An 11,426-nucleotide genomic window follows, 5' to 3' on the forward strand; every position below is an offset into this window, starting at 1 on the left:
GAAATAATAATTAGATAAAGAGTGGGAGAATTTAATATACTTTAAGTCTCAAATACATAAATATACTCGAATTCAATATATAATAAGTCATTATCATAATTAATACTATTCAAAATCTATTAATAAAAAATAAAAAAATTTAATATCCTATTATAAATAAATTTTAAATTAATGTTTAATATATTTTCTAATTTAACATAATGTTAAGTATTTAGGAAATTATTAAAAAGATTAAAGTTTAAGAATCTAAATATTTTAAGATTTAAAAAATCGTAATAAATAATTGCTTAATTTAATATTAACTTAATATAGGGTTTCATCAACTCTTAAAATTATCCACCTAACCCGACATTCATTGGTTTACTTTCGGCGCGTGATCTACACACATCGAATTAATATTAATCAATTAAGTTAATTTCATTTAATAAAATAAAGAAATATAGAAAAAAAAATGTCAAAACTCAAAGCCAATGATTGCTCTACTTATGTATATAAAAAAATGCATTAGTTTTTTCTTATTTTTATATTAATAAAAAATTGCAATCGTTTTCATGACATCATCAACTATTTTTATAGTAATTTTAAGAAAAAAAATATATTAATTTAAAATTTAAAATTTAAAAATTTTGTTTTTAAATTTTTGAACTTTTTTTAAAAAATGGAAGAGTATTAATTTAACTATTTTAAAATATAAATATTAACCATTTCTATTTAAAATTAAAATCTTTTTAAAAGTTTAAAGAATATTTTTAAAATAAATATAAAATTTATGAATCTTTTTATTAATTTTACAGTAAAATAATACGCATAAAATATTTGAATGTGTTACTGAAGTGGTTAATGTGTTATACTTTTTTTCCTCAGAAAATAATTGCTTTGACTTGTTAAAATTAAAAGAGATAAGAAGTGCGGTGAGAAACACGCGCCTAATGGTCGCGTGAAGTTAGAAATCAATTGTTTAATCATTGGTATGTACATATATTTGAACAGAGCCTTGTGTTGTTGTCATTACTGGTTGGTGAAACGGGCCACGTGGCTAGTGATAGGGGGAGCAATCTGGTACGTCTCGGTCCGCTCAAGTGCCACGTTTCACTACCAGAATGCCACCTGTCTTCAATGATTCTTTTTTATTTAAATAAATAGTCATTACACATCAAAAGTTCAAATAAATAAAATAAAAAAGTAAAAAGTAAACCTTCTAATTTTTTTAAAAAATCAATATTTAATTACCCATATAATAATTTTACATTTTATCCCAAAAATATCTTGAAATTAAAATAAATTATATTTTTAAAACGTTTTTCAAGGTTTTAAGAGTATTTTTTTAGTATTAATCCAAAACTAATGAAAAATATATTTTTTTTATAAATATGAAAGGTATTTTTATTAATTTAACTCAAAAAAAATTATTAATTTATTTTTTAAAAAAATTATCATCAAACAGGTCACGTGCTTTTTTTTTTTTTTTTTTTTTTTTTTTTTTTTTTTTTTTTTTTTTTTTTTTTTTTTTTTTTTCTTTCCATAAATTAAAATTTTTGAATCAAATGCTTCCAATAAATTGGAACTTGAACCTGGAAGTGGTAGGGCACGTGGGAGACCACCAAAGGCTATTGGTTTGTTTATTTTATTGAAGCCTAACAACATTATAAAAATATGTCCCATTAAATTATTATTGTTTGCTTCAAAACGGTTTCCCCAAAGAAAGCACAAACATGTATTATATCTAAATAGATTACAAGTAACACAACTTCTTCGTTCGGAGTCAGCGTCCTCGTTGACACTCTTTTTTTTTTTTTTTTCCAATCGATGTGAGACCCTCGCCAAATCCACCCCTTTTAGGGTGTCTTTACTGGCGCACCGCCTCGTGTCTACCCCTTCGGAGAACAACGAGAAGCCCGACACGTCGTCCGGTGTCTAGTCCTTACTAGCACACCGCCTCGTGTCTACCCCATTTAGAGAACATCGAGAAGGCTGGCACATCGACCGATGTAGAGCTTGAGAACCTTCCGTAATGTAAATGTAGTTGTGTGGAAAGTTGCCTATCAACCAATGATCAGGACCAACTTGATCCTCTTCCTTCCCCAGGGATCCCAGATGAGGGAACCCTAAGAGAGCTATCCACCCCCCATGGGGCCCAACGTCTTTACTGGCACACCGTCTCGTGTTTATCCCCTTCGGGAAACAACGAGAAGGCTAACACATCGTCCAATGTCTATCCACCCCCTTTGGGGCCCAATGTCCTTACTAGTGCACCGCTTCGTGTCTACCCCCCTTCAGAGAACAGCGAGAAGGTTGACACATCGTTCAGTGTCTATCCACCCCCTTTTGGGGCCCAACGTTCTTACTAGCACACCGTCTCGTGTCTACCCCCTTCAGAGAAACAGCAAAAAGGCTGACACATCGTCTAGTGTCTACCTCCCTTCAAGGAACAACGAGAAGGCTGACACATCACCCCGTGTCTGCCTCTAATACCATTTATAACGGCCTAAACCCACCGCTAGCAAATATTGTTCTTTCCCTCAAGGCTTTAAAAACGCATTTGGTAGGAAAAGGTTTCCACACGGTTAAAAATGGTGTTTTGTTCTTTTCCCCAACCAACATAGGACATCACATTTCACCTCCTATTTTATTCCTAGTAATTTCATAACGCATTTCTTTTACATAAACTATCGAAAAAAATCATTATATTGCACTAAACACGTGCGTGCAACATGAATGGAAAACAGTCCATACGAGAAAAAACTTCTTAATTTTACCGATACGAGCATATCTTAACTTGTTAAAAAATGCATTATCGATCAAAATATTAAAAGTTCAAACATTCCCGAAAAACCTAATAGGTTAAAAAATAATTTTCCACCAACCATATATTATAATTTATATCATTGATAAATTGCACTACGTGTGATTTATTCATTGTGGTGTTCCCACTAAATTATTAATGAAGTGAAAAAACCATAATATGGATACGTCTAAGTGATCATAACGGACAAAAAACGTGCACTCTCAACCCAATGGTTCGAGGTTTGAATCTTCCACCACTCTGCTGAACTAAAAAAAATTGTGTGCATAATCAATAAACATTTTTAAGTTTATCTACAAAAATATTCTTAAACTTTCAAAAATAGTAACGTGTATTTCTTTTTTACTTTTTAAAAATTTTAAGGATGTTTTATAATTTTTTTTAAAAAGTATTGATATTAATGAAAAACTTTAAACTATTTTTTTAAATAAAATATAAAAATTCATTTATATTATATATTGGAAAATATGAATATTTGTCAAAAGCCCAAATACGAAGGGCCCAGATTAGCAACAATGGATCAATTATCGTGGGCCTCAGGCCCAACACTGTGGCTGAGGTCCGCCCTACACTCGATTTTTTATTTTTACTACGAATAATAATTTCAATTTCCCTCACGTTTGACTTGAAGAGTGATCACGTTTGACTTGAAGAGTGATCACGTTTGACTTGAAGAGTGAAAAGTCAAACTGACTAACGTGCAAACCGACCGTTCGAGTTGTGTTTTCTTTGGGCTAACACTAAAAAATTGTAGAAAAGAACGAGAGTAGTGGTTGTGCTCAATCACGAACTTCAAACACCTACTCATTGAATTATACAACCATGTTTTTCTTGGTTGCGCTCGTTGAACACCTACACTCACATGGGAGTGGTTATGCTCGACCACGAGCAAATTTAGGGACAGGGTGAAAATTTAGGTAGTGTCAAAGGCAAGAACTAAGACAAAGAATATAATCTTCATCCTCGACCCTATTTAGCTGGAGAAATATCTCTCTACTCCCTCTCTATTTTCGTTTCGATGATTAAATAAATAGGTAGGGTTGAAGGCAGGAACGACACAAGGACAAAAATATAATCTTCACCCTCGATCCTATTTAGCTCGAGAAGTATCTCTCTACTCCATTTCGGTTTCTCGTTTCAATGATTTTATATTATTAAAAAAAAAAAATTGACTCTCGTTTGCCTAATTTTTTACTAGGGAAGAAAAAGCACGCACCTCAAAATAGGAACTGCCGGTCAAAACACCGACACGACGTTGTTGGCAGTCAACATTACGAGACGACGTCGTTCAGTTGCATCGATTTCCATTTAGGGCAAGCCGGTCAGCTTCCCTTTGTTTCGCTGCTAGTCCGTACGACCACTCTCATTTTCACTCTTTCTGTCTCTCTGTTTATCTTCTTCTCTTCATCGTTCTTCTCTCGTATCCGCCATTGTTTCATTCTTCTCCTCCAAAACCCTCCGGATTCCTCTCTCGACACTCTCAGTTCATATTCAATTCAAAGCGTTTTACCTCCTGACGATGGAATTTATTCATTTCCCACATTTCGAAACCCTAATTTTCTGAATCTGTGTTCTCTGCTTGAATTGTTTCTTGTTTCTTACTTGTCTTGTGTTTGTTGACCGTGAGATGGATGTGACTGCTAATGGCGGCGACTCTGGATTGGCCTCCAGAAGTGATAGTTCTCATCCGACGGTGCCGGCTCCTATCACTAATGTGAACGCGCCTCCGCCGTTCCTGAGTAAGACATATGATATGGTGGATGATCCGGCTACCGATGCAGTTGTGTCCTGGAGCTCTACGAATAATAGCTTTGTGGTTTGGAACCCGCCTGAATTCGCTAGGGATCTTTTGCCCAAATATTTCAAGCATAACAACTTCTCCAGCTTCGTCAGGCAGCTCAATACCTATGTATGATGTTCAGCTTATTTTGTATCTACTTTATGAGTTTTTGTGTTGAATTCATAATTTTTTTTTTTGTTTAGTTTTCATCGATTTAGTTCGTGTTCAGGATCTCTGCTAATCGCTAGTGTCTGGTGGAGTGCGGCCTACTTTGTGGGGATCTAATTAGATTGGGATTGGAATTAATTATATTTTTAGTGGCTATCGGGCTGGTGTTTCTTGAAAACAGTGGATGCTTGGAATGGATTGAATTCGTGGGATTGAATTGGTAGTCTTAGTTTTATGTTTTAGACTGCATTTATCATTTAAAGGTGCGTTCCTTCTGTCGTTTTGAATGTGTGGACATTTTTCTAGAAATAATTTGACAGCCCGGGTGCGTGTTCTCTAGGGTTTTTTAGATGGTTTTAGACTCGTTGTGCATCAAGAGCTGTATATTATAACATGGGAATTCGGTAGAATCTCTATAGGTAACCCTAGTCAGTTGAATCTAAGATCCCTCCTAAGCGCTCAGGATATGCAATCCCTTAGTGTAACTTTTAGGACTTTGTTCTAACAACCTTGTTGAAGAATAAGACTTTGAGATCTAAATATATCCAAGAATATCAAAACGATAAGGAATCATCCCAAGGGAAAGCAAGATTTGGATTACCTTGCTGATCGAGTATCTCAAAGCAAGAGCACTTCTTTGAGATTCCAACCATTCCACAAGTAAGATTGATCATGTCAAGCTTGAATGATTCTAAACATGCAACCTAAACTATATAGAATTGTAAAGAATCTTAGCCCTTAGCTAAAAGAAAACACAAATGCTCTTTTTACTATATTTTCAAGTCTACTTTCCAAAGTGAACATTCATTACTTTATATAGCCTCAAAATGAATGCCTTTACCTTCCATGAGGCATTTCAAGAGTTGTAACATTCATCGTTCATGACCATGATTAGCCACTTTGTTAATGTAACCTAAAATAAATAAAAAAATCTTAAAATTTATTAACGAAACATCATAACTCTAGATTATGATCCACCCAAAATTTGTAACAATCTAAAATTAAATGAAGACCATCCTCTTAAAGTTCATATTGCATGATTGAGATGTCTTATATCAACCTCTGGATTTTAGCCTTCGAGTACTGATGAATTCCGTATTTAAAACTTGCATATGTATTATTTCTACATGTCACTCACTTATCTTAGGAGGAAAGATTTTTTACTTTTTTTGAGGGCTGTAAAATAGGCTTCATTGAATTGTATCCGTTTGTTTCTGTTGAAGTTACTTGCTAAGGTGGTTAAGATGCTGGAAAAGAATATGGGAGGACTTCCGTTGGGATGACGAGGTAACTGATAGTTGTGGCAGCAATTGTGTTAGTTGGCATGAAGGTTTATAAACAGTGTCTCTAATATTTTTGGATTGCAACAAGGAAGTTACCGCTCATTGCTAAATGGAGCTTTCTAGTAAAAATCAAGTCTTATTTCTTAAGATGATAGTGAGCTAACTGGCCCTTTTCAAGGAGTGGAGGAAGTGGAGGATAAGTAACCTTAGGAGTGCTAGAGGGTCATGGATCTTTGTTTCAAATTGCAGCCCACAAACGTATAATTGTTGAGTGATGGTTGCATCAAAATGTAGAAAGATGTCAGTTAAGGCAATCGTTCTCTTATCTTCCCTTTCCTCAGGGCTTTTATCAGGTGGCCATTTCAAGAAAATTCTCATTAAACATTTCAAGGTTCAATGAGAGGGAGGATGTAATATGTTATTCAGAAGACATCTCTTCAACTCATATGGAGAAGAATGGACCATCTATACTGTTCATCTGACTCTTTAACTTGTCAATCTTGGATAGGGCTGTATGGCTATCTGGTAATCTAATGTTCCCAACGAATTTCAATTGTTTTTGTGGAAAGCTTGTGATGGTGTATAATTTATACAGCATAGATTGAAAGGAAGCATCTTAATATTTTCCCTTTTGCGTGTCTTGGGCAATCAGTTGTTGAAGTCATCTCATCTTTTGTTTTTCCTTTGCTTCAAGTGTTCAGCTAGGAGTCTAGGATCCTATGTTATCCAGTAATACATTATTTCTTCAAACTTTACCTCTAAAGAGATGTTTCTAAGGGATGGAGAGATCTTCTAGCTCCTGTGCAGTTAAAGTTCAAAAGAAATGAAAATCACTCCAGGAAAATGCATTAAATGTCTTTGTATGGGATATTTGAATCGATAAAACTCAAAATAATTTTTAGGTTAGCCTAAAGATACAAAGGGTGTTTCGGAGTTGATTCTTACTTAACGGTAAGAGTTTTGTAATTACTATGTTCTTTCTACTGTAATTTTATTACTATATGTTTTCTTTTACCCACACTAAGTGGGAGGCCTTTTTAAAATCTCCCTTGGTTAAGTAGATATATAATCTCTCGTCTTCCCGTAAAGCCTTTTTGAGCTAACGCTTTGTATGTCAAAAAATTGGGCATAGACTAGATTATGTAAATGGGGCCCCAGTAAGGCTAAAACCAGCTAGGTTGATGAGCATCTATTGATTGGCTTAGAACTTTTTTGATTTGGGTCTGATATGAACTAAGACATCAATCATGCAAAATCAATTTCAAGGAATATGTAAAGAAAATGTGTTCAAATTATCACAAGATGTTCCAATTCATTCCACATTAAAGAAGAATGAAGCTTCATTTATTCTTTGCAAATTTTGGGTGGATGATAATCTAGAGTTATGGTGTTTCTTTAATGTATTTTAAGGCTTTTATTTACTTTAAGATTAAATTTACTTAGTGCCTAATTACGGTCATAAAATATGAAGATTACAACTCTCGAAATTCCTCATGGAAGGTTAAGGGTTTTCATTTTGAGACTATATAAAGCCATGTATATTATCTTTGTAAGATTGACTTGGAAAATGTAGTAAAAAGAGCATTTGTGCTTTCTTTTAGCCAATGACTAAGTTTCTTCACAATTCTATGTAGTTTAGATTGCATGTTTAGAATCATTCAAGTAGGTCATGATCGATCTTTCTTGTAGAGTGATTCGAATCTCAAACAAGTGTTTTTGTCTTAAGATATTCAATTAACAAGGTAATCCAAATCTTAATACTCTTGTAGTGATTCCTTATCATTTGGTATCAGAGCTTCTACTTGGGTTGATTTCTTATCATTTGGTATCAGAATTTTCTCTTGGGTTGATTCCTTATCCGGACTTGTAGTAAATGACATTTGACTAAACATTTTCTTTAGCTTCTCCTCAAGTAGCTGTTACTAGGTTGCTGACCGGCTGAGGAGAGGTTTATGGAGTCTAGGAAAGGCCGTTCCAAGCTTGAATCCCCAACCTATCTTCCAAAAAGAGGATCCTTGAATCATCCAGTTGGCTGTTACTAGGTTGCTGACCGGCTGAGGAGAGGATTGTCTTGGTTTTTAAAAGAAATTCACTTATGAAAAGCTCCTGAATAGGGAAACCTCTTGATTTAATATTTTTGGCCTAGTTAAGCGAGGACGGTGGACAGACAAGTGTAGAATATTGATACTCTAATTCATTTAAGGTTGGAAAGCTTCTTAAAATATTAGATTCTTTTTCTGGTTCTTCAAGATCTTGTTGATATCTACATTGGTCATGGTGCCACATTGTAATGTAACTACAAAAAGAATTGGAAAGGTAACTCAAAGTGGAGGGAAGAAAAAACACCAGATCCCAAATTTTGAGCTGATGACACAGAATTTTGCAAGATTTCCCCTTTTTTTCAACCAAGTCTCTTGGAAGAGAACATGAACCACGTTTTGCTTCCTTAAGATAGTATCATAGCTTGTTTTTCAAACTTTATACCTCCTAAAAGAAAACTCAGTAAAATTGGTTTTTCTATTTTTAAGTTTGCATACATAATAGATAGACCAAGAGGAAACTTTTTGTTGTATTTGGCTTTCCAAATCAACTCTCAAAGAATAGTAGGAAGTGTAGCCTCTCCCTCAATGAAATTGTTGAGTGATTTTGGAGAGAAATTATTAAATAAGAATACTGATAGCTGCAGTCCTTTTTTGTGTAAACATGTATTCAGTTATCAGTTTTCCTTTAATGTTCGTTCATTTTGCTTACTCATACCTTTCCAGTTATTTGATTCCTCCCCTGTACTTGGTTGGTTATTTATGTTTTTTAACTAGGGCTTCAGGAAAGTTGATCCAGATCGTTGGGAATTTGCTAATGAAGACTTCTTAAGAGGTCAGAAACACCTGCTTAAGAGTATTACTCGGCGTAAACCTGTCCATGGGCACAGTCAGCAGCAATCACAGCAATCTCATGGACAAAGTACGTCTGTTGGAGCTTGTGTGGAAGTTGGTAAATTTGGTTTGGAGGAAGAGGTTGAGAGGCTTAAAAGAGACAAAAATGTACTCATGCAGGAACTTGTGAGATTGAGGCAGCAGCAACAGACTACTGACAACCAGCTGCAAACTATGGTACAGCGTCTACAAGGGATGGAGCAGCGACAGCAGCAGATGATGTCATTTCTTGCAAAGGCTGTGCAAAGCCCTGGCTTTTTGGCTCAATTTGTGCAGCAACAAAATGAAAGTACTAGACGCATAAGTGAAGCTAATAAAAAGCGAAGACTCAAGCAAGATGGTATTGTTGAGTCTGAGCATTCTACTGTTCCTGATGGGCAAATTGTGAAGTATCAACCTCTCATGAATGAGGCAGCAAAAACAATGCTGAGGCAGATAATGAAAATAGATACTTCGCAATCAGAACCTGTGAACCTCAATACCGACAGTTTCCTAATTAATGATGGTTTGCAATCGTCGTGTGCAGCAATGGACAATGGGAACTCTTCCAGTTCTATATCAGGTGTGACTCTTCAAGAGGTACCTCCGACCTCAGGGCCATCATCTTTCAATTCAGCTGCTTCTGGTGTTGCTCCTCATGGCCCCTCAACAGCCATATCGGAAATTCAATCGTTACCCCAAGCTACAACTTCAGACAAGGTTTCAACTTCTCCTTTTGCTGTTAATGCTGTACGGGGTCCAGGGGCACGAGAAGCTTCTTCCCTGTCAGTTTCTGACACAGATGTAATCATGCCTGAGCTTTCCCAATTATCTGAAATGGTGTCTGAGAACATTATTGATGTTCCTGAAGTAGATTATAGGGTACCCGAGGCAGGAAATTCTTCATTTATAAGTCCAAGTTTGTTGGATGTCGATGGAACTATTCCCTTAGAGATTGATAGCATGTCCCCTGATGCTGATATCGATGCCTTACTAGCGAATTCCAACTTCTGGGATGATTTGCTCGTGCAAAGTCCATGTCAGGAGGAGGAGATTGACTTTATGGTAGGAGGAGGATTACCAAAGACGAATGATATGCAGCCAGTGGAAAACGTTTGGGACAAATCTAAACATGTGGATAAACTTACAGAACAGATGGGCCTTCTCACTTCAGAAATTAAAAGGGTTTGAGCTTGATCGTCAAATGTAGATGATTTTCAAATGACCAATTGAGGTAATCACTTCTACTATATTCGTAATAATGAGATCGTACTCTTCAATACCTCCATTTTAACTGCTTGTTTCTGGACATGGGCAAATGTCCATTCTTACAATTTGTAGCCTTTCGTTATTCTGATGCATATTTTAGCGTTGGGTTCTGCTCATTTTCACAGGTTGCCTTTTGGTGGTCGTGCAGGGAAGACGCTCGTTGGGTTATCTCCCTTTCATATCTTTTGTCTGCTTATCAAACAATGTGGCTAGAACTATGGGTAAGATCTGTAAATACTATACACGATGATGTTAACAGTTATATCTTGCTCGTAGTCTGAAAAATTTTAAGTTCGGCTTCTCGGATAAAAAGAGAAGAAATAGAAAGGTTAAGGGTGGTATTACTTGCAGTGATGGGTTGGTTTGGAGGCAAGTATATCAATTTTGGTTGATGCCAATTGTGTTTCTAATGTATGAGAACTCCGTTAATTCTAGTATTGCACCAATGGCTGACTGCTAGAGAATGATATTATTAGTGCATTTGGCCTTGCATGTAATCTAGATAGGCACATGCAAACGGGTCTGTTCATCCGCCGACTTGGATTGTTAATCAAGAGAATCTCTCTATAACAATGGAATAGAAAGAACAGTCCGGTTGAATCGATTTTGAAGTATTGTTGTTGAATTTTTTTGTTCAACACAAATTCAGTCGAATTACTTTTTCTTTATTTGGAAACATGATTAGTTTAGTAGTTGGGAAGTTAAGACCAGATTTTATCTAACCATTCAACCTTCTAGAATGTTATCCAGACACTGGTGTGAGATCTCATGTTATAAGGGCGAAACTTCCGACGCATTTTAATATTAAAATGGACTATTTGCAGTAGAAATTGGATGTTATTTCTTTTATCGTGATAATTTCCTACATCCCACGTATTTATATAAATCAATTCAGTCACTTTATTTACTAGAATTGATAATGCTGTCTTTTTCTTCTTTTAAGATGTTGAGATATTGATGGCAGTAAATAACAATTCCTCAGATTGACTTGCACTCATTTGAGATGTTGGCTACTTAAATGAATTGAATCAAATAGGCTCACGACCCAATCACTATTAGATTGGGTCATAGAGTAAATTTTTAAAAATTATTTATGAAAAATTCAAGCTTGTCATACATGATTATCCAAATAGTCTTAATTCTAGTAACAAGCTTAGAAGTTTAGCTTTTAGTAAGATTGGAAATCTGAGTACCAATCCTGAGTTGTTCGA

The 11,426-nt window shown here is 35.3% G+C and overlaps 1 protein-coding gene across 2 annotated transcripts; it reads left to right on the forward strand.

The window, feature by feature from the left end:
* The first annotated feature begins 4,133 nt into the window (after positions 1-4,133).
* Positions 4,134-10,837, forward strand: LOC111465218 (heat shock factor protein HSF8-like). Of its 2 annotated transcripts, XM_023109547.1 has the most exons (3): positions 4,135-4,712; positions 8,851-10,180; positions 10,341-10,837. In XM_023109547.1, exons 1-2 carry the CDS (start codon positions 4,431-4,433, stop codon positions 10,135-10,137), a joined length of 1,569 nt encoding a protein of 522 aa, XP_022965315.1. In that variant the 5' UTR covers positions 4,135-4,430; the 3' UTR covers positions 10,138-10,180; positions 10,341-10,837. The 2 variants fall into 2 exon arrangements, with proteins under 2 accessions (XP_022965316.1, XP_022965315.1); XM_023109548.1 differs by having other exon boundaries at positions 4,134-4,712; positions 8,851-10,837.
* Positions 10,838-11,426: the final 589 nt, after the last annotated feature.

This window comes from Cucurbita maxima, unplaced genomic scaffold, assembly GCF_002738345.1.
Source record: "Cucurbita maxima cultivar Rimu unplaced genomic scaffold, Cmax_1.0 Cma_Scf00028, whole genome shotgun sequence".
NCBI classification, from domain to species: domain Eukaryota; kingdom Viridiplantae; phylum Streptophyta; class Magnoliopsida; order Cucurbitales; family Cucurbitaceae; genus Cucurbita; species Cucurbita maxima.